The 25,560-nt window shown below is 51.3% G+C and overlaps 1 protein-coding gene across 3 annotated transcripts; it reads right to left on the bottom strand.

Annotated features, from left to right (window-relative positions):
- Positions 1-47: 47 nt before the first annotated feature.
- Positions 48-17,754, bottom strand: TMLHE (trimethyllysine hydroxylase, epsilon). 3 transcript variants are annotated; one of them, XM_065846503.2, is made up of 10 exons: positions 17,619-17,754; positions 17,173-17,398; positions 15,575-15,697; positions 12,181-12,364; positions 10,374-10,550; positions 9,399-9,678; positions 8,163-8,282; positions 4,847-5,083; positions 4,011-4,149; positions 48-2,934 (listed from the first exon to the last, which is right to left on the bottom strand). In XM_065846503.2, the coding sequence occupies exons 3-10, from the start codon at positions 15,575-15,577 to the stop codon at positions 2,803-2,805; spliced, it is 1,272 nt and encodes a 423-aa protein (XP_065702575.1). In that variant the 5' UTR covers positions 15,578-15,697; positions 17,173-17,398; positions 17,619-17,754; the 3' UTR covers positions 48-2,802. The 3 variants fall into 3 exon arrangements, with proteins under 3 accessions (XP_065702575.1, XP_065702576.1, XP_065702577.1); XM_065846504.2 differs by lacking the exon at positions 17,619-17,754 and adding an exon at positions 17,534-17,605; XM_065846505.2 differs by lacking the exon at positions 15,575-15,697.
- Positions 17,755-25,560: the final 7,806 nt, after the last annotated feature.

A 25,560-nucleotide genomic window follows, 5' to 3' on the forward strand; every position in this document is an offset into this window, starting at 1 on the left:
TTGCATCTTCTGCCACCGTGTGGCCAGGGAAAGGATGAACTATGAGAGCCAACAAAAACTCATTTATTAACTGCTCCTTGGGTTTATTCCACCTTTAATAGGTGATATATACTTATTTTCAAGTTCATGATTCCTTGGAATATGTATTTTGTTTTAAGGTGACCACTTTATAAATCATTTATTTGAAGACTTGATTTCCTGAAACACATACATGGGATCACCAGTGTAATGGGAAGGAGAAGGAAGCAGTTCATCATTTATTGGCTGAAAGAGTCAAAAAAAGTTTGATTACAAAAACTGATTTGGTATCATTAAAGCAAACAGAGCCTGGTCCGTAACACGGCACAACAAACGCCCATAGCAGACAGGCAGCAAGTGCCAAGAAGTCCTGGTTTGATGCGAAGTTTTGACACTCAGAAGCTTCTTAGGAAGAATTTAGCCCTCTTGGGAAGTGGGGAGAAGCACAAGATTTAAACAAAGCTCCCTCCACTCCCCATTTTATTGTTTGGGTGGCTAAATTGATTTGAATAATACCTACGAGGAAACGTTTTTCTTCTACATTCACCACGAACGGATCACACAATCGGCTTGAGGAGCGCATTGGCTTGGAGTGGGCTCAGAAGAGGAGGTTGGTGTCTGAGGACACTGCAGCGGGAGGCAGAGCTACAGTCACCACATTGCTTGTCGGAAAGGCACCTGTGTCGCGACAACCTGTCGTCAATACGCTTTGGTCGGTTCTCCCTTGCGCCAGCCATCATCCTGCACCCTCAGCTCGGGGTGGTGGCAGATTTTCAGCTTCTTGCAGCTGATAAAGACAGAGGTCCCCTGAGTAGGGGGAGGTAAAGTTGATCTCATTGACTAAAGGTACATTTCCAGATCACCCAAACACTTTCCCTTGTATCCCGGGGGCAAAAGAGAGCTAAGGAACCCTCAATATCCTCAAATAATTGGAAGGCAGGCTCCACTGCTCAAGGGTTTCTTTCAACTGCTGATCAGAATCAACTAACACAGAGGTTGTTTTATGGCACCCATGCTCCAAGCCGCAGCTTCGCCCAGCAGCACAGGGTGAAAAACCAAGCTCAGAGCATCTGAGCTGGGCTGTGTGCAGGACAGCACGTGTGCCCGCTGTGGTTTGTCATTTCAACGTTATTAACCAGGATTTGTAAAACTTCCCATCTAAGTTGTGCTAGTGTAACCTAAGTAGAACCTATAAACAAAAGGTCTGACAAAGAAAGTAACAGAGCATACACTGCAGGCTGCTCAAGGAACCCACTGGCTCAGCCGAGAGGAAAATTCAAGTTCCCGCCTGTGTCTGAGGCTGCTGTTCACAGGCCCTGGGAGACGTACCTGACAGAAGCCAGCTCCATTGGAACTTGGGTCACCTGTCACCATTGCTCATGCTTCACTTCCTCACATACCCTTTGATCAGCACCCTCCTGCCAAGCCTTCACTCCCAAACCCCTTTCGACTCCCCATGACCGCAGCTCCCCGCAGGCTGGAAACACCACGAAAGGCATCGGAGAGCTCCTTCCACATGAAGAGAAGCTTTCAAGAGCATCTTTAACAGCAGGATCGATATATTCAGTATTGAGATTAAGTGAGGGCAGCAAGTTTAGCACATCTGCGCTGCACTTGTACCATGGACTCAAGAGCACCTTGCTCGCACAGGAAAGCCAGGAGTGAGAAGGACCAGCCCTGTTTTAAAGTCTGGTCAGAGCAGAGGGAGCACTTCCAAAAATATGGAAGAAAGAAAAATAAACAAATCCTAAAATCCCCTCCTGGTTCTAAAACTCCAGTATTTCTAATAATGACAGGATTTGCTTTTGTTCCTTACACTGTTGCCCTGCAACATGCCAGACTCTGGTTTATCCTCCCAGGAGCCACAAGGCACCTCTGTATTTATTACCTTCGTGTGCAGGAGAACTGGGTGATGAAAGGTCAGAGTAAAGCTGCCCTAAGACAAATTCCTTCTTCAGAAAAGAGGAAAGAGCAGGCACAGCAGGAAACTTGTCACCAAATACTGTAGCTGCTGAGCCTTCATCCTTGATACAAGTACAGTGCAACAGGCAGAAAGAACACAAGCATTACTGGAAGTCAGGGAAGCATGAGAAATACAACCCTTGTCTAACAGTCCTCTCTCCTTCCCAACATGCGGATCTTGCTACTTCCCCCTTTCCTTCTAACCTAATCTTTTCAGAAATACCCTAACTACACCAGGTTGTCTTTCCACGCCACCCCTCAAGCAGCATGGATTCTGTCAGGGACTGTTACAGGGGTACATTGTAGGTTTAAGAAGTCGCTGAGATATGCCAACAGCCCTCAGTTTGCGTAGTGGCATTTTCAAATAGGGACCATGGATTTTCATCTTCTCTAGAGGAGGAAAAGTCCAGCCCGGGGTGAGACAAAACCCCAAAGACTTCCATTCTGCTTTGCTAAAAAAAAAGAAACTGGAACTGCCGGCTGACAAAAATGCTTGAAAACAGGGAAAAATGCAAAGATTTCAAATCCTGAAGGCACTTGATTGGAGGAGCACTTCCCATGGTGTGATTAACCCTCACTTGGCAGAGCCAAGACAGATTGGCTGCAAAGACCAGGAGGAGCTGACCATGCTCCAAGGCAGAACATGGTCCCGTCAAGCTCCCAAAACCTTTGGCTTCCACCCGCTCCCTCTCCTGAGCAGGCACCAAGAGCTGCTTGGAGATGGTGGAGGTGTCCGAGGTATGTGCAACATCTTCGGCATGGTGACACATGGGCACGGTGGTGCTGGAGCTCCGGCTGTCTCTCCACAGAGGGTGGTCCGGGCTACGCTTGCAGCCCCAGTAAGCGTGCGGTGTTCAGCACATCATCTCTTGTCAGGTAGCAGCCGCAGAGCTGGCGGTACCCTGTGAACGCTTCCCGGCCGTGCAGCACGCGCCAGTTATCTATGAACAGCGCCTGCGGGGAAAAAAGGCTGTCAGAAGGGCCACCACCGCAGCCAGGACCTTGTCCTGGAGCTGGAGAGCCCTGCAGATTGGGAGAGCACGTAAGGGTTTGCCAGAGCGGGCATGACCCTTCTTGTTCAACACCGCCAGAGAACACATGAGACCACAGCCAGATGTTTCACCTGACTTAGCACAGCTGTTTTACCTGAGGCCAGCAGTTCTGCTCCGCTGCTAACCACAGCTAGCAAAGCAAAGAAATACATCCTGCGCTGTTTCTTTGCTTTTCTGGTTGAGCAATAGTTCACCAGCAACAGCAACTGGCCTTCTCCTGCCTCTACAGTGTCAATTCTGCCTCCTTGGGAACAGAGAGGTGTAGGAGCTCTGATGTGATCATCTTCCCTGCTGGACTCTTTCATTTTTGGGGCCCTGGGCTCCGGCTGTATCTAGACCCTGTAGGAACAAAACCCCCTTCAAGCAGGCACAGCTGAAGGAAGACGCCAGGCACCATAACACCTTCAAGTCTACAACTGTGGCTCGAGCTCTTTAAGATCCTCCAAAGCTGCACCAGCCTTTCAAACATGGGGCAGAGCTTTTTCCTTTTAATACCAAGGCATGCTAAGGCACCTCGGCCATTTCTGGGACAGAGAAGATAGCCTAAGTCTGTTGCGTTCCACTGGAAATGTAAGGGTTTAAATACAACTTCAGAACAGAAGTCGATTCAGCTTCCCAAATCTTTAGATTTCTCTCAAAATACCATTTTCTTCTGGAAGTTTGGGTTGTTTCCAGCCTCCCTGCTTCTCAGTGCCCTCATTTCAGTGACTGGAAAGATCTCCTCTCCCCTAGTCAAGACTAACTTTAATCTGAGGCCACGTTCGAATTAAACACTTCTGCCTTACCTGGAACCTTGTATTGTTTTAGGACAGCAGGAACATACAAGACAGATGCCAGTACTGTAACAGATGGCACCTCAGAACAGCTGTAAAGAGGAAAACTGCAGCACAGGAAGCAGTTACGTTAGTAGCAACAAGCCTGCACATTCAAAGGGTCACGCTGCCTGGACCAAACACACACGAGCCTCCCAAGTCCTACCTTGCCCGGCTTCAGTTTGACCCACAGTTCATTTTCTGGTCTCCTGAGCTCTGCGGTGAGTGTGCGGTGAGCAGCGTACCAGCGGTGCACAACATCGTAAGGCACAGTGTTGATGACAGCACGATCATAGTTATTGTATCTGGAAGTAAAGGAGAGAGAAGAGGCTGCCCATGTGGCTCCAGTATTTCCAAAGGGAACCTCAGGAGCCAGCAGGATCAGTCAGTGTTTAAGGGAGGCTACAGAGATGAAGATGACTAGGGAGGTTATGCCACAAAGGCAGGACTTTCAGGTGTTTACACAACACTGGGAGCAAGGAGGAATTTACTGCCAAGTGTAAAACCTTTTTCCATTGAAGGATGTGCCACAGCAACGGGCAAGACTGAGGGCTGTTGAGAATAAAAGTGTGAAGCAGTCCTGGACAGCCTCCTGCAGTAATCTGAGCCAGAGCTGCAGAAAGCAGCGTGAATTTCCTTTGGAAGGCAACCCGTCCGTGCTCTCCCTGCTCCCCGTATGCCAGGCTAGCTTCTAGAGGCTTTTTCAGACAAGGGTTGAATTCTACTGCCTCGCAAATGAAGTGAGATGAGGGCATGGAGCTGAAAGGAGGATGACAAGAGCGAAATAAAAGTTTAGCACTGACACCCATCTTTGTGTCAGTGGTTCTGACGCTTCCTCTAAAGCAGCACAGCCCAGGAGGAAACACAAGGTGCTTCTGTGGCTTCACTCCTGCCCCTAAAACATACGTTGGTTTTTAGTTTATGGTATCTTCTGGAGAACCACTACTGCCTGCCACAATCCCTTCTCCTCCCCAGAAGCAAGAGGCCTCATGTTGATGTTACCTGATGAGATAAAGCTCGTTGTTCCAAGGATAGACATTGAGGACCGGCCCAACTCCAATCATGTGGTTGTGACAGTCTCCCACGTTCTCAACGTACTCGTGCTTCAACGGCACCTTGCTGAGCAGCTCAAATTGGTCAGGGGCTTGCCGGAGAACCTGCTCTGCCGCGTAGAAACCGTCCACCAGCAGTGTCCGCCCGCCCGTGCCCTCGTGCTTCAGGCAGTGAAACACCTGGATGCTGCATGGGCGAGAGAATCCAGAGCACAAAAGACATTGGTCCCCAGGGACCCAGACAGATGTAGTGGATGCAGCACACTTCCCTGATGGTTGTGACATGCTTATTTGTAATACAATTCATTTTGCTAAGACCTGCTTGGCTGTACTTGCCATTTCTTCAGGCCCAATCTCACATACTTTGCTTTCTGAGCAGAGGGCTAACTGCCTACACCGCCTCCCAAATCGAGGGCTGCGAGTCTGGGAGACTTCAAGTCGTGTAGGATCAGGCACGTATCACCCAAAGTCCACCCATACAGTAGGATGCAGAGGTTCAAAAACATAAAATTAACTTCCCTACAACACCTCTGAACAAAAGGACAGTTAAAGAAATGTTGGTTGTGCTGCTGAGGGTCTCCAGGAACTACAACGGGAGTCCGGGGTGATTCTGAAAGGCACAGACGCCATGGTCTCCCACACACAGTCAGGAGAAGTCCCTCGAGGCAACATGTTAAAGACCTTTTGGAAAACCTGGAGCAGAGAGGTCCCCAAAGAGAAGTTCACCTACAGGGACGCCCTGTCCCTAGAGGGAAGCCATCCAACTCAGCTTTCGTCGTTCTTTTACTTCTCCTTCCCTTCATCTGAGCAAGGCAGGCATTGTACTTAGGAACAAACACACAGGAGCTGCCTTGAGCCACCTACTCCAAGTTTTCAATGTAGCAAATTCACTTGGCAGAAAATTCATTGTGACCTTCTGGGAAAGCCTCGATCTTCTCGTCTTGCTTCAGGGCCTCTTAACCCAGTCACACAGCAAGTGATGTGGCAGGACCTTCCAGCTTCACCCTCACCTTTTCACCTGGGTGCTCCAACCACCCTATATACCCACAACAGTTTCAGGATAGCTTTACAAAGTCACTCCACAAGCACTGGAGCAAAGGACACTCTGTGCCTCAAAGGCAACAACCTGCTCCTGAAGCTTGGGGTGCTGAGAAAACCTCTTCTGAGGGCAGGATCTTTGGTACCTGACAAGCAAGACAATGTTGCAGTCTTCCCCATAGCTTTGGGAGCTTCTATCCTCTTCAATTTGCAATAGTTTAATTTGAGACTTGTCAGATTTGGCAATTTCAGGCAAAGCAGACATTCAAATGAACACATCTTTCTTGAAAAACACCTCATTTCATTTAGTAGCAGGTCAAAGACTGTTTCAAGTGTTTTGGAAGCAAGTCTGAAACAGTTTGGGAAGAAGGGATTTCTGGCAGAGACAGGGGCTCAGGAGAGCCAGAAATTCACGTTCTTCCTGCACAACTATGGTTTTGCAGAATTGCAAATCATAAATGGTTAGCCCTGCTAATTTAGTCCATGCTGTCACTGCCTGATACACTCCAGTTGGCCGCAGATGAGAATACAACTACCCAAAGGGAACCCTCTAAAGTGGAAAAGAAAAGCATAGAAATAGCTAACAAACTCTATAGTTGTGGCATGGAACAATTTAATCAAGTCTCTTTTGTAAGCTGAATTTCTGATTACTAATTTTTTTTTTTGTTTGATTTTTTGGGGAAGGTTTTGTGAGCTCCTAAAACAAGTCAGCCAAGCTGGTAACAATGTGCAGGTCATGAAAACACATGGGCTCTGCAGTCAGCTATTCACCTACAATGGGAAGTCAACTTGATCTGGCTTGAAGTGTGTGGCAGGACGTACGCTTTATGCATATATGATCTCCACAGAGCACACTGAAATCCACTAACTGAGCTGCTTTAAAACCAGCACTATACCCAGAAGCTTCCTGCCTGGTTGGGTACCTGCTCTGGGTGCTACCTGGGTAGCACAGCCCCCTGAGTCTGATGGGCTGCTCCAAAATCCTCATGCAGTCAACAGATCCCACCCCTGCTTTGGTTGTCACAGCTCTGGACCACAGAGCTTTCCTGTTAAGATGTTTAGCAAGTTAACAGCCTCACTGGGGAAGAGCTAATCCTGCCCTGGGGCAGGAGGCAGGGACCCAATGACTTCTCTTTGTAGCCGTGGTTCCGTAAGAGATCACGGTACTTACACTGCTTCTCCCCCAGGCCATTTTCCCGATGATTCCCCTCTTGATTTAGACGAAAGCAGACAAAAAGAATTAAGCTCAAAATTAAGCCTAAGTCTCTTGCACTTCATTGGGAACCATGACCAGGGCTGCTGCCTCTTCCTTTCTCCAGCGCTCTGTAAAACTCACAGCCCAGAGGCTGTATCGGAACAGCAGTTTGCAAACTAGAATTTGGGAAACAGTGCTGTAGCTACAAACTGCCTTTAAAAGCACAGACAGGCATGAACTTCCAAGGGCTGGGGAATCCTGGTTTCTGACTACCTACAGGCCTGCACCACTGCCAAAATGCAAAGCCCAACCTGTCTGAACTGAAGGAGCGTGACTGCGCAGCATGTACGTGAGCACAGCACGTACGTCAGTCACCACTCACAGCTTGGGAGGGCAGAGAGACTGTTACCGCAGGCTGTGCCAAGGCAAGCTGCTCTCCCTGTTTCCCTGAAGGTTGCCAGTAACAGAGCTCAGCCAGCAAAACAAACCGGTGCTGATAGGGGTGAGGAAGGCTTGCCCCGGGTCAGCAGGGTCAAAGCAAACTTTCAGAGCAACCTTCTACAACGGCTGATAAAGTGGCACTTGCTGCAGGAGGAGCTGAGCCTTGCCACAAATAAAACCACAAATAACTTCAGCTCCTCACTTCTGTGAGGTTAAACGCTGTGTGTCACTTCAGAGACTGATTTCAGATTGTCAGATAAGTGTCAGGGTGGCACAGAAATGACTACAGCACTGAGCCACCTTTGTGGCTGCAAAGACAACTTAAACCACAGCAACACCAAGCAGCAGGCAGCGACCTCACAGCCAAGTCCTTCACTCTGCAAGGCCTAGGACTTTCAGGCACAGGAAAGAGTCATCTACAGACCAGCCTGCTCCACAGGGATCAGACAGGACCAACCATTGCCGTGTGACTGTAGAAACATATCCCATCAGCAGCACTGGAGACAATGAAGCTGTATTGCTAGTAACTGCATCACTGTGAATTCCTCCTGCCTTCCGCACCGTGTGTCTGTGACCCAGCAAAAACACTCACCCACAGGGCTCCTGGAAGTACGTTGTGTCTGTGTGACGATCCAGAGCCAGCTTGGTGTAGGCAGTGTCTCCCCGAGAGAAGTCGGAGGTGAAATACCACATTCTGCCATAAATGGTTTCCCTGTAAAAGAGGCAAGCGGTTATCACAAAGTGCTGCAGGGATCAGCTGGCAGAAAAGCGGATCCTCTCTGGCATTTGAAGATACTCCCCTCCATCCTATGTACAGAGTAAATTTAAACAGGACAACTTAACAAAATCCACATTTTCAAGAGACGGCACATCTTATGCGTCATCCAGTATTAAACTTCTCTTTTTGCTCCCGAGCACACTGATGGCAATGAGTCTTGCTTCCTCTCCACAAATACAAGGTCATCTTTCCACACCAAACATCAGCTCCAGTCAAATCAAGAAAGCCACTAAGCGACATGAGGAGCTGCCAGTGTGAAGCCAGCCCTTGCTTGTACCCACCACAGGGCTGCCTAATAATTCCCCATCTTTTGTTTTCAGGATCCTGCATTTTCACCCACCTCCTGCTACAACGTGCATAGAAGGGAACAGACAGAAGACAAAAACAAATGATACACAGGGTGAAGGTACCTGGAGAAAAACAGTGAGCTGGATACTCCTTGGAGCCCTTCATTTCTATTTGGAGTGACTATTGATTAAAAGAAATCCCTTCTCTTCCAAATGCACAAAGCAAGCTAAACAGTTTCTGCAGCTTGGATAAAACCTGAAACTCAAACCCCAGCTTGCCATGCTCTTGGTGTGTTTCACACAAACAAAGAAAAAACATTCCTCAATATTTTTCTTTAGCAAGAGCTACAAACTGGTTTTGATCTCCCTGGCTCCCATGGCCAGGGCTGCCCTCTTAACCTTTCAAGTCATAACAGGAAATGTCTCTCCTTGCAAAGCTCTCGTCTTCCCAGACAGGCTCCTTCCTTCAGTCACTCCTCTGTGCACAGTCCCACTGTCACAAAAGTCATCACATGCTCCCAAGGCAGCTCCATAACCCAGCGACTCCAGGCTCTCCCGTAAAAGAGTTCAGATCCCCCAGTGCAACACTGCATCTCTGTTGGGGCTGTAGAACACCCAGACCTTTTGTTTGCAAACCAGGCCACACCGCACAATACACAGGATAGGAGGGCAGCATCTTTCCAAACAAAAAGAAAACAACAGCCTAACCTTCAAGGTTCCTCTACAAAGCTGTCAGTGGCCTTCGCAGGGCAGCCCTCGTTACCTGATTAAGCTGATCCTTTCTGCTAAGATTTCTGTGTCCTCTTTGGTGGGAGTGACGTTCTCTACAAAAGCAATCCCGTATAACAAGAAGTTTTGCAGGAACTCCTTCAGCCCCTCGTCTGTCTCCAGGAAACTCTGGCAGTCAACAGAAGGAACTTGGGCCTGGCGGTAGATCTCTGCGTTCCAGAGAATCCGTGGGTGCATGACCTGCTGCTTCTGCCCCTCGTAGCTGTTCTTCACCAGCCACTCCAGCCCGTAGCGCGTCACATGCCCGTCCGGCCCTTTGACAAGGGAGAAGAGTCACAGTCACAACTGCACTGAACAGCCCAAGATCGTGGTAGAGCGCAACCATCGCTCTAGGACAGTCCCCACCTTTTTAGTTTTGGCTGTGACAGACTCTTTGCACCCTGATGCCATCCAAAATATCACCTGCCTAAGGCCAAAAGTCCTAAAAGCGTTGCTGTGACAACTCCAGATTCTGAACTAAGTGTTACAACTTCAGTGGTTTTGTTTTCTATTGACAGGACTCCAAGCACTGAAGACAAGCCCATAAATAAAGGTGAGTGACAACAAAAGGAAGAAAGCAGTCAGGAAGCTGACCAGAACGGACAGAAAATATGAATTCTGATCAGGGATACCAGCTCAAAGAGGACAGCATAAGGAAAAGAAAAAAATCAACCATGTCTTGATCAATCTGTTCACTACCTATCTTAACCAGACACTGAAGATACACACATCTCTACCCAAAAAAGGCTGGGGAAGAGAGGGAGGAAAAACAGACACAAATTTAAGACTGAAGTATGTATACAGCAATAGCCTGCTCAGAAGAGCAGCATTTAAAATCTGCTTACAGCTAAATCTCTTCCCAAAACAGCTACTGAGTTAGAGATAGGGCCACCCTCTCTCAGCAAACCTAAAAGGCTCCCTCCAAGCAGGGCTGGTGTTCTGTACAGAGAACAATCTCTTTGCTACTTACATGTGAGGAAGAGCGTGGTCTCATCCACTCGGACAGCCTTGGGTTTGATCCCCAGGTCCACGCTGGCTGTGTCCAGGCTGCGCTGGTTGGTCTTGGTGTTGTAGCAGGAAGCTGAGCGGCAGTGGTCCCGCAGCCATACGAAATCAAAACGCATCAGGGTGTTCGCATACCTGAGCTCTGCAAGGATGGACAGGCTCAGAAGATGTGTTGGTGTGAACAGCGAGAAAAAACAAAGCCAAGAAGTGAAATGTTGAGCCCACAAGTTATGATCTCACTTATAGGGGATGTAAGGCTGTTAGACTTAGCACCCCTTTACGTAAATTAAAATAGCTTGTCAGATGAAGACAAGGCAGAATATCTTCTTAGGAGGCCTGGCTGTCAGTGATCTCACCATGGTCTTCCTTCTTACCCAGTCTGCAGGCAACCTTGTCCTGCAACAGGGAGGAGCATGGCTGACAAACATACTTACCTCTATCATCTCTCTTTCACAAGTACTCAATTCAGAGCAGTACAGCAGCTGCTGTGTGTAACATAGTTGTAGACCCCAGCACAGAAATACACAAAAGAGTCAACCAAATAATCACACCAACATCCAAACTACACAAACACTATAGACAACAAGGGGTGATGGTTTTAAACTAAAAGAGGGGAGATTTTGGCTAGATATTAAGAATAAATTGTTGGCACTGAGGGTGGTGAGAGCCTGGCCCAGGTTGGCCAGAGAGGTGGTGGATGAACCATCCCTGGAGACATCCCAGGCCAGGCTGGACAGGGCTCTGAGCAACCTGAGCTGGTGAAGATGTTCCTGCTTATGGCAGGGGGGGCACTGGATGAGCTTTGAGGGTGTCTTCAACGCAAACTGCTCTGTGATTCTATGACCAAGACCTTGATACAGAGTTTTGACATCCATGGACCATGACAATAAAGCCTCTCCTCCTTGTTCCACCCTGGGACAGCTTAGGGACACTCAAAGCCCCTCAGAAGGGGGTCGGAGCCAGCAGAGGTGACAGGATTACTCCTCCTACTCCAGCTCTGCTCAGTTTTGAAATCAGAATATCCAAGGTCACTTTGGAGTGTGAAAACAACAATATCCTTTCTTTGGGCTGCTGTGTTGGACAAAGTATCCAGCAAGTCCCTTTGCTTCCAAGTGACTCAGAATACCAACCCCTTGCCAAGTCACCTCCAAAATGACAAAAATCAGTGTCAGACAGCATTTATAACTGGCTTGCTGTATTGCTTCACATTAAGACACACTCTCCTTGCTTTTTCTTCAAGCAGTCTCTCAGTGAGGTACAATTTGCATCAAAAAGGCTTTTGTGCCCCCCTGCTGCTCCTGCCATCCAGCCACACAGACAGGCTGCTTGCAAACCTGCCTCAACAACTGTGTTTCACACATCAGTTTTAAGGAAAACCTGCACAAATGGAGGCAAAAAGAGCTGGGCAAACACCAAACCAGCCATCTCACCTGCCACTCAGAGCCCTGAGCATTACAGAGAAAATAAGTGAGTGACAGGGCAAGGCCTAGATGCAGTTCTTGCTCAGGAATCCCTTGATTTCTGATTTAGCATTGCCTCGGTTATCATTAAAGTCTTAGCACTAGCAGACAAACCTGCATCAACGTGCCTTTAGGAATTCCCAAAAGGAGCACGAAACACAGACTCCAGTGTGCATCCCTCTAACAGGCCATTCCACAAGGCGGGGGGGAAAGAACAAAACAAAACACTTCCAGGGGGACAAGGTCAAGAAAATCTCGCTCCTCTCTCCAAACAGACCCCAAAGCAGGTACAAATGCACCCAAAACACCCACCTAGGTGATCACCGTGTAACTGCCAGGCACACTTCAGGGACTCCGGGGCCGTGTGATGCCAGCAAGTGGTAGCAGCAGGGACAGCCCTGTCACGGGGCAGCCACGGCACGCGAGGGCTGGTGCTCCCGGTCGGCCGGTGCGGCACCACGAACAGCCGGGGCAGCCGCCTGTACCACATCCCGAGCTGTGGGAGAGAGGGAGAGGAGAGAACAAGGTGACTGGGCTGTGCTACCGCATCACGTCCCAGTTCCGAGCTCTGCACTCGTATGCCAGGCACTATAAGCGCTTCCAGGAGAGCTGGTCTCAATCCCTGCAATTATAGCTTACTAACAAAAGAGGCAAGTGAGAACTAGTCCACTGAGAAGGAAGAAAAGAAGTGGTCATGATACCTGGCAGCCTGGCCAGAGAGGAGAGTCACCAATGTCCCAGGCAGCATCTGGACAAGCAAAATAACTAAATGCAGAGTTTGGAGTGTCATATTAAACACCTTCACTGCCACGTCCAAGTACCAGCGTCACTTCTGCATCCTCACAGGGCCAACGCAAGCAGGCCCGCTGCCAAACTGCTTCCAGCATCTGGAATCCATGCGTATTGTTAACGACACACAGAGGATGCAGAGATCCCCTCAGAACTGGGTGCTTTACCCCTTGTTCAGGTCAGCTGCAGTAGTTACTTTCACAGATATCACCAACATCTCGGAGGAAGAGCACGAAGTTGCGTGTGAAGACTGGCTGCCCTCAAAAACTGCGTTCAACGGACGCAACAGGGAATTAAACTTTAGGGGGTCAATGAATTTTTTAAACAAACAAGCTAATCCACTCCACGCACATCAGCTGGAAACAGAAGGAGCAGAGACAATGGTGTCTTATTTTGTGACCGCCACAAAGTACAGCAGAAAATAGTCCCAAGAAGAAACAAAATGAGATCCTAGGGCTTATCAGCAATTCCAGAAGAGAAGGCTGTGCGTTCAGCGGTCTCATGCAAAATCCCAGCAAAGCCCCATCTGCTGCAGGTGTCATCCTTCCCAGTTTGAATTCATCATTCCTGGACAGAACTACAAGAATCAGTGACGGAGAGAAAAGCGACCTTGGTTAGAGAAGCAAGAACTAGAGGAATCAAGTAATTAGGTCAGTTCTAGAAAAAGCATGAAAAACAATGAGGAGGAGGAAGATGTCTGGTTCTGCTGAAGGACACAGCTGGCATGAAGAGAAACCAACTGTGGTTAATTTTAGGCTAGAGATTAGAAGGTGATTTCTCGGAGGGAGACTTGTAACAACTCTTCACCACGAAGAGCAAGGGCAAAACCACTACAAGTTTTAAGAAGTGAAGCAACACCCTGTCATGGTTATTAATTTCTGGAGGTCAGGTCTAAACTCAGCAGAATTTTAACAGTGCTTTGGTCTGAAGTGCATAGAAATGCAGTATCACTGGATAAGACAGACTCTGAAAGCACTTCTTATCCTAGACTTCTGATTTTCCTCTGTTTTCTTATCTGAAAAGTACAAGCACTGATGCTTTGGCTGTCAAACCTGCTTCTACACTTCATAGTTGACTCAGTGCAGAGATCTCAAAAGTTGGTAATAACAACAAAATCAACAGGTGCCACATTCCCAGACAACAACTTGCTAAGCAGAAAAAAGGAAAATACAGCCAGTCAGCTCTAGGGAACAAAAAAAAGTGGAAGCATTTTTATAAAGAGGACACGGTTTGAGATTCAGATGCACACTTTTCAGCCATCAAGTTTTGCAAGGTTCGTGGCCTGTGCACAAGTCACTGATGGCTTTAGCACCACAAAAAAATTTCAGCGGCTGCTAAGACACAATACTCACTCCTCAGCAATCTGCAGGCGATCAGGCTGTCCTGAACATCAGCTGCTTCCAGATCAGAAGCCAAGGTTTTACTCCAGAGAGCAGGAGGGGAGGCACTGGGAGCTCCTTACCCACCGCCTGACACCTGCAGTGACCAAGGTCTCCACTAACACAACTGACCTTGCGCTTCAAACACCGCTGCAAAGCCTAGGAAACTCTCTATAGGTGCTGACGGAGCTGCAACATCTTGAAAGACTCCAGCATTCCCACTACAAACAGAGAAACTGGGGCACTAGAGAACTTACACAGCCAGAGTTGCCAGGCATCTGAGGACACTTGTGAACACTCACTGTGCCCGTCGGTGGTCTCCAGGCAGAACGTCAGGTTTTGTAGAAAACCCACTGCTAAATTCTGGGCAAGCTTTCAAAATTCAGTATAGGAAAAAAGAATCAGCCAAATTTGATATGAAAACTTAACCAATAAGCAAAGAAGATCTGCAGCTATAGAAAACCAGGAGTTTACTATGATATTTACTGGCCTTACAAGGCTTAAAGAAATTTTTAACTCCCTGAACCAAGCATTATGACTTACAAAGCTGAAGACTATTCTTTGAAAAAGACACACAAGAGGGAAGACTCTGTCCAGCTTGGCTTTTGGATAACAAGGATCTCCACTAACCCAACATGGGACGGGGAGGGGGGAAATGCAGCAAGGCTGTTTGCACATTCCTGCTATCTCCTCACACAGGGCCCAAAACTGATAGGAAAACCTCATCTACAAACCCATTTAGAGGTGGCCTCTGCCTGGGGCAGCTCCAGCCATAGTTATCTCTTTCTGCACATGCTTCCTTTTATCTCATCCTCTTCCAATATCAAAACTCACCAGAGAATAAACACAGGTAATGGTAAGTGGCCCAGATATTTAATCTAATCAATGAGACCTCTTGCTTCTCTGCTGTTCTTGCTGGAAGCAGACACGACAAACAGCTCCCAAAGAAGCCTGAAATTCAATCTTTCCAAGAGGTACTAAAACTAAGACGAGTTGAAAACAACAACAGAAAAATCTATATGATTAGAGAGGATTTACATTCTGCATTTGTTTAATGAGAGCCAACAGCTCTTTCCTGGCTGGAATTAGTTCTGTGAACAGCTGCTTCCCTCAGTCCTCCTGTTGACCTCACCTCTATGCTTCTCATCTTGATGCTGTCCAGCCCACATGCAGCTCACCTGGGCAGAAGTGAAACGCAGCAGCTCAGAGATTTCAAGACAAATTTTCCCTTGAAATTTAAACAAAAAAGGGCAGGAGGAAGAAAACATTAAACTACCCTGCACGTAAACACAAGTGGACTTTAGGAAAGGAGAGATACTCAGTCACCAAGTCTGCCAAAACAAGACAAAATCCCACGTGGACATTAGATGTGAATATTTTTTTCTGTGTGGCTCGTTCTGTCCACCACATGGTGGATGAAAAACAGGAGCACACACAGAACGTATGTTAGAAGTGACTGGGTGAAACAGGAGGAGCAGAGCTGCAGGTGCGGGAGGGAAATGCAGAAAACACAAAGATATTGTGATTTGAGGAATTACCATAAGTCTCTTGAGAGAAAAGATGAGAGACAGGCTGTGAAAGGAGGAGGAAGGAAAAGGGGCCTCAGGAGTGGCTCATCTGTCCAGGAGACTTCCCGCCTGGCCCTTCAGCACTTGGTCACACTGCAGACACAAGAAGCATTTAAAGTCACCAATAATGGGTTTTAAGCTCTTAGATAAAAAGCCACAATTCACATTTTGAGTAAAGAAAAATACTGTGCTGGAAAAATCAGTAATCCAGCAGTTTCAGCAATGAAAACATATCTGGAAGGAGAAACCACACAAATCTCTGGTCTTTAGCCAACTTTTAGCCAAAATCTTCCAGGAACAGGGTGACCTGGGCTGCTGGAATTAGGGAAGCTGCTCTGATGCCCTGTCTGTTGGGGCTGGGAGCAGACCTGTTCCATTGCTCTATGTGAGCATGTCCAGCCTGTTTTTCAAGGTTATTTAGCACTGAAAAAACAACCATGTGTTTTTCATTAATTTCCAAATATTGCTGACACTCACACATCCTTTTTTATTGCTAGAAGCATCTGGCTAAAGCAAACGTTTCTGATCCATAAGTGAGAGGAAAATTTCAGGAGCACAACAGGCCTCACACTTCAAAAAAAGAGAGCGAAAAGAAATTGTTTTTCAAGGCAGCCTGAGAAATACTCCATCTGCAAATCTCAGACAGGCCACACACAGCTCATCTAATCTGACATTTCCATCTGCTTTGGAAGACGTACCCAAACGCCACCCCGTGCCACTGCTGGAGCGAAGGGAACGTGGATGAAAAGCGAAGCGCTGCAAAGGCTGAGACAGAGCTGCTGCCTCGAGAGGGCTGTGTAGGACCAGAGAGCCAAGTACACTAACCCAGGTGACAAACCCCCATGGCTGCCACCTCTGAGGCACAGACACTCCACTGCCAGCAGAGTTAAAGGTTTAACAGCCTGAGCTGACCTCGCTTACCTATTAATTACAGAAGAAACAAAAGGCAAATTGGCTGTTCCCCCGCTGAGAGAGGCTCCTGCCCCCCTGCAGACTGCACCATAGCAGACAGCTATATTAGATCTCAGCTGTCAGGAATCAGATTCGCCTTCCAGCCCTTCCCCACAAGGGATTTCAATTAAATTAAGAAGCTAATAAAGACATTCCAGACACTGCCAACTTCACAGCTACTTCATTTTATGTCTAGAAGTAAAGGTAATTATCTGCTCACCCCATGTTTAACACCAACCACTTGACTCCAGACCCCCCTTCCCATAACCTTATTGCCATCTCCCGTTCGCAGTTTCTTCGTCTGTCTCAAGCAAAGCTTTGTCAGGCTGCACAGCTTAACAGAAACAAGCTCTAATTCTTCCCCACCCCAGCAAAGCAAAACAACCAGCCCTCGTGGTATATCCCCTGCGGGGATTCTTATTGCAGTGAAGTCCTATTATTAAACCACTTCATTCAGCGGCTCTGGGTCCTATCATGGCAGAAAGGTGCCAGGCAGCTCTCCAGGGCAGGGGGGAGTTGCTTTTTCTCAGGGAAAGAGAGAAAACAGCTCTGCCACCCACAGACTGAGCGATCTGGTGTCTCACCCCCGGTCTGGACTCGGGGTCAGTCAGCGTTACCTGGGACCAGGATGAGGCTGAACCGGGGGAAAAGGCGAAACGAGGCTTCAGACGGGCCCGGGACGCTGAACAAGTGACAAAGGGTTGGGGCTGCGGTCACGGCTCTGCCGTCCTGCCCGGGCCAAAAACACCGCTCGGAACCTTTCACACATTTACTGCTGGTCGCGCTTCAGGAAGCCGGTGCTGCCCCAGGAACCAAAGGCTCTGAAATCGGGGTCTCGCTGACCTTTTAAAGAAAACAAAAAGAAAAAAAAAGCCACGTTACAAACTGCACTTGCAGCTCCTGGCTCCTCAGCGGAGGCGGCCCAAGAGCAGCCTCTGCACTGCCCGCAGCCCGGCGGGCTCTGTGGGGAGGACAGACCTGGGGAGCGCAGGGCCCGGCCGTTCCAGCCGCCCCGGGCGCTGAGGGGACCGGGAGCCCCCACCCCGCCCCGCCCCCGACCCACCTCCGCAACTCTCCTGGAGCTCGGAACCGCCCCGGCTCCTCCTGGGCGGCTTCACCGGGCCCCAAACCCGCGGGGCTGCGGAGCGGCCGGGCCGGGCCGGGAGCGGGGCCGCCCCGGGGCGGGGCCGCAGCACCGAGCACCGCCCGCCATAGAGAGCGACGCGCGGGGTAGAGCGTCTGCAGCCATAGAGGGGGTAAGGGATGAGCAGTCCGAGGGGTTAGCACAGACGGGAACAGCACTGCCTCTGCGGGAGCGGGGCAAAGGGCGGTCCGCACCGGGCGGCGGCAGAAAACACGACCAAGCGCCGACCCAGCAGCAATAAAGAGCTGGGAGGCCCTCGGATAGAGCGCCGCACGCACCATAGAGATCTGAGAACGCGGCTAGAGCGCCACACGCAGCATAGGGACCTGGGTGTCCCCAGAACGTGGAGGCGGCGAAGAGCCTCCGCGCATAGAACCTGTCTCCGGGGAGCAGCCGGGGCAGGCGATAAGCGGCGTTACCGGGAGCGCGAAGTGGAGGTTTATGGCTGTAATCGTAAGAGCATCCCGGGGGAATACCATAGAGAGGCACTGTGCAGCCTAGAACGCCGGGGGCGTGGTTGGAGGGCTGGTAATGCGAGGAGGCGGCGCATGCGCACTGCGCTCTGGGCCGGCGGCGGGGCGGCTGTGGTGCCGGTGGTTGCGGGAGCAGAGCGGGGCCGGACGCGAGCAGAGGCGACCTTCTGGGGTATAAAATGCTGATTTTCATCTAAAGGCGGCGGAATCAGGCGAGCAGTGGGTCCGTCCTCTGAAGCCCGTACCCCCCGGGCCGTGTTCCCGGGAGCATCGCGCAGCCGGACCCGCCGTCCACCCTGCCCGAGCAGAGGACACCGCGGGGTTCCCTGGGCCGGCAGCTCCAGGCACGGGCGCTTCGGGATCCTCGTTAACACGAAGTGTCTTCAGGGCAGGATGGTGGGACCGAGTTGCGTTTGGACACAGATCCAGAGGGATCCAAAAGCGGGAGCGTGCTGGCGGCACTGGGGGCAGAATCCCAGAGTGTCAGGGGTTGAAGGGCCCTGGAAAGCTCATCCAGTGCAATTCCCCCATGGAGCAGGAACACCCAGCTGAGGTTCCACAGGAAGGTGTCCAGGCGGGTTTGAACGTCTGCAGAGAAGGAGACTCCACAACCTCCCTGGGCAGCCTGGGCCAGGCTCTGCCACCCTCACCCCGAACAAGTTTCTTATCTTTAAGTGGAACCTCCTGTGTTCCAGTTTGTATCCATTGCCCCTTGTCCTGTCACTGGTTGTCACCAAGAAGAGCCTGGCTCCATCCTCCTGACACTCCCCCTTTCCATATTGATCCCCATGAATGAGCCACCCCTCAGTCTTCTCCAGCTCCAGAGCCCCAGCTCCCTCAGCCTTTCCTCACACGGGAGATGCTCCACTCCCTTCAGCATCTTGGTGGCTGCGCTGGACTCTCTCCAGCAGTTCCCTGTCCTTCTGGAACTGAGGGGCCACAACTGGACACAATATTCCAGGTGTGGTCTCCCCAGGGCAGAGTAGAGGGGCATGAGAACCTCTCTGACCTACTGACCACCCCCTTCTAACCCACCCCAGGTACCATTGGCCTTCCTGGCCACAAGGGCCCAGTGCTGGCTCATGGTCACCCTGCTGTCCCCAGGACCCCAGGTCCCTTTCTCCTACACTGCTCTCCAACAGGTCGTTCCCCAACTTATACTGGAACCTGGGGACACGCGGCTGGAAGGTGGGGTGAGGATACAGGACACATGGTGGCACTGGAGCTCTGAAGTTTCGTTACACAGGGGCAGCTTTAACTGGTCAGTCATGTGCTTAAACGTGACGTTTCTTTTTCTGCAGGAGTGGAGCGCCCTCCCCCTGCACCCCCCTCATTGTCTGCTCAGCAGTTGTCCCTGCCCCATCGGTGGTGCTGAGGAGAAGCCCCTGCAGAGCCAGTTTCTTCTGCAGCCGGTCTGAGGTCTGTGGCCCGTAGCGTGTACCAGGATGATCCTGTCAGCTGGGGACAAGCTCTGGGGATGGCAGAACCTCCTGAAGTGAGCTAACCCAGCTGCTACCCATCATGTGGGGCATCCTCTGAGGGGTGCTGAGCCCTGCTGTCCTCAGAGGTGCTGCAGGTCTCTCTGGGATGGGGCCACAGCCCTGGCAGGTGGCTGCACTGTCTCATGGTGGAGTTGGGGCAGGATGGGTTTCAGTTGTGCCTCCTGGTATCTGAGTGGACAAATCTTCCAGGCCAAGTGCGCAGCGCTTTTCCCCAGTGTGGTATATGTGCTGTGCCGTAATTTCCATGCTCAGTTTTCCAAATTCCACATCTGGAATATTGTATCCAGTTGTGGCCCCTCAGTTCCAGAAGGACAGGGAAACTGCTGCAGGGAGTCCAGCGCAGCCACCAAGATGCTGAAGGGAGTGGAGCATCTCCCGTGTGAGGAAAGGCTGAGGGAGCTGGGACTCTGGAGCTGGAGAAGACGAGACTGAGGGGGGACTCATTCCTGGGGATCAATATGGAAAGGGGGAGTGTCAGGAGGATGGAGCCAGGCTCTTCTCGGTGACAACCAGTGATAGGACAAGGGATGATGGGTACAAACTGGAACACAGGAGGTTCCACTTAAATATGAGAAGAAACTTGTTCGGGGTGAGGGTGGCAGAGCCTGGCCCAGGCTGCCCAGGGAGGTTGTGGAGTCTCCTTCTCTGCAGACATTCAAACCCGCCTGGACACCTTCCTGTGGAACCTCAGCTGGGTGTTCCTGCTCCATGGGGGGATTGCACTGGATGAGCTTTCCAGGGCCCTTCAACCCCTGACACTCTGGGATTCTGTGTGAAAATTCAGGCCTTTTTAGTCCTTTCGGTCTACCTGCTGTCACGCTCCTGGGTGCACTGGTCTGGCAGGAGGCAGAACAGCCACTTGCTGTGAATGCAGTGAGTGGACGTGGTGCCGCGTCACCGCAGCTTTCTGTTTTCCAAGAGTGTTTTTCAGGAAAGGGATGGGGGTGGTCCTTGGAACAGGCAGAGGAGCTGAGGGGGCTCTGCTGCTTCCCAAAAACTCAGTGCATCTCCCAGGGGACATAAACAAGTTAGTCACTTCATGAGCTCACAGCAGAGGCATCCCAGCCTCCATGAGAATTTGTCACAGGCCCTTCCTGGGCTGCCGGGGTGCGAGTGTGCCCTGGTGTCAGCTCCCGAGGGGAGGCAGCGGCTATGGGTGGTGGGTGGTCCCATCTCCTCATGCTCTGGCAGTGCCTGTCACCTGTCCCTTGGTCGTGGGGCAGGCGGTGCTGCGGCACCAGCCCCCTAGGAGCTGCATTTGCCAGCTGCTGGTTCCCCCAAATGCCTGGTGCTTCTGCCAGGCACCTGCTGCTTGTCCCCGGCACGGGGGATCTCGTGTGCTGGGAAAGAGAGTGCCTGGGAGCTCCTTGGGATTTCCCAGGGAGAGCTGAGACCTGGGAATTTTCTGCTCCCCGCTTCTCCCCTCCTTCCTCCAGTGGTGGCTCTCACTCACATGCTACTCCTGGGGTCACAAACCGTTTTTAAAAAAAGCAACATCCCACACAATGCTCTTCCCTAACGGGTGCTGGTGACGAGGTACCGCATCCGGCCTGGGGGACACAGAATTAGCCCTCGGCCTGGGAACGGCCCTGCCAGTCCCTGCCGGCAGCTCCAGCGCCACCAAGGTCATCGTTGCGTGTGGAGGAAAGTGACTCCGCATCCTACAGATGCATCCTCTGCTGGGCTCGCTCGTTCCCCTCTGAGGGGTCTGCAAGAAATCGGTCTCTTTCCCGCTCATGGGATTTCTTGGAGGGTGCGGTGCTGGTGTTGCGTGGTGCTTTCTGTGACGCACAGGCCACACGCGGGTCTCTCTCTGCACGTGACTTCTGCGCTGGTAAAAATTGGGGGATATTTCCTCAGGTCAGGACAGAGAATTTGCATTTTACAGGAAATGCGGCAATTTCCCCAAGAGCGGCAAGAACAAAGGGTGGCCGAGCAGATAGGTGATATTCCTGGAAATGGTTCGTAGGACAAAAATGTTGAAAAATGTCAGCGTGGGTGTAGGAACCGTTTCATTTTGATACACATCCAGCCCAACCTGAGTGTCACTGTCTGGCCCAACTCAACCCAATAAAACCTGAACAGCACAACTCAAGACAACCTGGGTGATGCAGCCAACCCCACCTCAACCCAGCTTGAGTGACCCAAAATAACCCAACCCAACACAACCCAACCCAACACATATGACCCAACACAACCCGATGAGAATGGCATAATCCAACCCAATGTGAAGTGATAGGATGAGAGGAAACCGCCTTAAGTTGCTGCAGGGGAGGTTGAGGTTGGATGTGGGGAACAATTTCTTCCCCAAAGGGCTGTGGGGCATTGGAACAGGCTGCCCAGGGCAGTGCTGGAGTCACCATCCCTGGAGGGCTGGACAGATGGATATGAGCTTCTTAGGAATGTGGTTTAGTGGTGGACTTGGATGTGCTGGGTTAATGGCTGGACTTGATAATCCTAAAGGTCTTTTCCGGCCTAAGTGATTCTAAGATTTAAAGTGAAATGACACAACCCAACACAAATGACCCCACCCAACCTTAATGACACAACCCAATGTGAATGATACAACCTGTCTCAACTCAACCCAACCAAACCCATCATGGATGACACAGCACAGCAAGGCTGGAGGAAAATCCAGAAGACCTTTAGGAAAGGTCAAGGAGAGATGAGTCCATGGACTGGAGCTGGCTGGTCCTGACCTACCCCTCCTGCAAGGCTGTTGTAATGAAACACAAAAAGCAAAACAACCTCGGTCCACCAGGACTTCCCCTCTAAACAGGTAATGAAGTGGTGAAACGTGGCTGAGCGCTGGGGACCTGAGGGACCAGGGGGATTTTCTGGTGTCTAGTAAGGGGCTGAGCCTCTCTGCTCCTGTTAACTTCTCTCCTTTCATGACACTTAATAGGACTAAAGTCACCTCTGGACATCTGTCTCTTACGGTGATGTTGGTCAGTGATTTCAAGAGGCCTGAGGGCACACAGCCCAGCAGGAAAACCCGGAGCGCACAACCATGTTAAGAAAACGAGCGAAAAACTGAATCAAAGCCCCTGCTGCGGCTGTGATCTGGCTGTGGCGCGCGGCCGCCTGCGCAGCGCTTGATCCAAGGGCTGTCGGAGCTGAGGGACAGGCGCCGGGTCCCGCCGGGCGCAGTGTTGAGCTGCCCACACGGCCGCTCCTCCGTCTCCAGCTTCGCTGCTCCAGCATTGCTTCTCCCTGAGGACAAGCTCCCACTCCCAAAAATGCACCATGTCCCCATGGAAACACAAATGCTTATTTATTTGACTTGTTTCAGTATTTGGTTTTTAATTTAATTTAATTCCCCCCCCTCCCTCTCTCTCTCTTTTTTTCCAGTTGTTCGAAGGAAGGAAGGAAGCCCAAACTCAGATGTTTGTTTGTTCTGTCCTGGCTGATGTTCCCTTGGTCACGCTCCAGTGGCTGATAAACTGGCAGGGAACCGGATCGTGGAGCACGGCAGAGCCTGGGAAAGGCCGGGACCTTGCTTCCCCGCCCTTACATCATGGTTTCTCTCCGATTAGCTTGGCCGGGGGGGCTGTGTACTGCCAGCTGCCTTCGCTCTCTCCACTCCACCTCCAACAGGCAGCTCCTTCGTCACCAGCTGGCGAGACAGCTCTCGGTGGGATGTCTGCAACAAGAGCATCTCCCCACCATCCAGGTTCCCTCCACCCTGCCCTGGTGGCATCTGCTGAGCCCCTGACCCACGGTGTGTCTGGGACGGCTGTGGGACCATGGAAGGGGAGGGCCCGCCAGGGATCTGGGCTGGGGTGTGAGCTGTACTCATCCCACAGACCTTCACACTCTTCATCCAGGCAGATCCCACCCAAGCACACGCACACAGTGGTGTCCAAGGCCATTACAGACCCCATGCAGAGGAGGGGGGATGCGTGTGGGTCTGAGCAATCAGCCAGGACCTCATCCCGCAGCTCCTGACGTGAGCCATGAGGTTGGAAAGCCTCCCTCTGAGCTGGAATATGTGCCCAGCATGGCTCCTAAGAAGCAAATATTTACGGGGTATTGAATATGTGCCACGGGTGAGCGATGGGTGGGGGAGTGGAGGCTTTATGGTCCTCTTGCTCCCTGTTGAGGGCAGGGATGTGGTTCAAGGGAAAGAGGAATATGCCACAGGGACTCAACCAGCGCAGGAAACTTACAAAGCTCTTCTGGGAAGAGCATCTACCCAGGGATGTTGGGGTGGCTCTGGGGGAGGTGAAACCCTGCCTCATCACGCAGGATCCCCGGGGCCAGAGACACTTTTGGGTGGACTCAGGAGATGGGTCCCTGGGACCCTGGCAGAATAAAGAAAGGTGCTGGAGATACTGCAGGGAGAGTGGTGGAAAACACTGGAGCAAGAAGGCAACAGGAGGTTGTGTCTCTGCTAGAAATTGTGCGTTTGCTCTCAGTGGTCTTTTTCTTGCAGCAGTGCAGAGCTCTGAAGATGCCCTGTGGGTGCTTTGGGTGTTGTCTCCTTAAGGGAGGGCAGTAGGAAACGTGGATGTCCCTCCCCACCACCCAGATCGTGCTGGTGTCCTCACGCAGGAGACTTGAACTTCTCCCAGCCAAGGCAATGCCAGCGTCTCCCAAACCTCCTGCCTTGTGCCCCACATCCCAGCAGCTCATCTGCCTCTTGGTCCTCTGCCATGGAACAGTGTTTTCCTGGGCTCCCGGTAAATTCCCTCCTTTGTTCCAGCATCTCAGTGCCCTGGGAAAGCTGGAAAGGATGACTCAAATGATGCAGAGCACCACTGTGGGCATCTGAGTCCAGCAAGGAGGCATGAGGGGCCGAGGAGGAGGGTCTCTCTCTGCACATCCTTTGGCACAATGTCCCCTGCCCCTTCCATGGTGTCCCCAGAGTGGGGTTCTTTCCTGGGGATGCTCTGGGGGGTCCCCAGGCTCTGTACAAAGCCAGGTCACCCCCAGCACCATACAGTGCAGCAGCTACCACGCTGGCTTGCTGCCTGCTGGCCCAGGCACTCGTTCCAGCAGATAATATATAGCTTTGATGCTGCTAATTGGAGCTCTTTCCCTACACTTCCTCCTTTCAATCTTCCTCCGCCCTCGGCTCTGCAGGGTCAATAAGTGATTCGCATTAAAGCCGAGTCTCTGTCGGTTCCCGTGTGTCTACGGCAGCCGGGTCTCTGCTCAGGGGCTGGGAAGAGGGGGCTGTGTCAGCAGGATGAGTCTTCCAGACCCTCCAGGGATGGGAGACAAATCCTTCCAGGTCTTCTCCATCCAAACCTTCTCCTGCCATGAGGCTCTGCTGCCTTTCCCTGAGCCCCTGGGGTCCTCCTGCTCCTTCTCTGTCTCCTCTCCTCCCCTGAGCCCCTGCCTCTCCTCCGGCTGATCCCTCGCCCCAGGCTGGCCATCAGCAGACAGCTGCTATCGATTTTCCTGGTTCAGCAAAACCCAGCAGCGAGAGGAGTGCGAGCCGGAGCCAGGCAGAGGTGACACGTACAATGGCAGCGCTGTCACATCCGCAGGCCGGGCGTGAGGGTGATGGGGGAGCTGGCTGGGGAGAGCTGCCACAGTCCCCCAGGTGCCTGCCAGTGCTGTGTCTGATTTTCTGGGAGATGTGGGTGGCTCTTCCTCCCCTGTGCCCTGAACAGCCCTGGTTCACAAGATCCAGTGGTGGGGAAAAGTAGGTTCCCCATGGGATCCTTCTGGAAACCCTTCAGTGGGGAAGAAGGAAATCCTCAGCCCTCGCTGTGTTGGGGATGAGCAGTCCTTTGCTGTCTCCAAACAGACCCATGTGCTTTCCCCAGGGACCCCATGATTTTCTCAAGCCCATTCCCAGCTGAAATCCTACACATCCCCCTGAGCTGCCTGGGGACACCGGCAGTGGGGGAGAAGCGATGTCCACCGTTGCGGCTG

The sequence above is a fragment of the Patagioenas fasciata genome, chromosome 11 (genome assembly GCF_037038585.1).
Source record: "Patagioenas fasciata isolate bPatFas1 chromosome 11, bPatFas1.hap1, whole genome shotgun sequence".
Lineage (NCBI taxonomy): Eukaryota > Metazoa > Chordata > Aves > Columbiformes > Columbidae > Patagioenas > Patagioenas fasciata.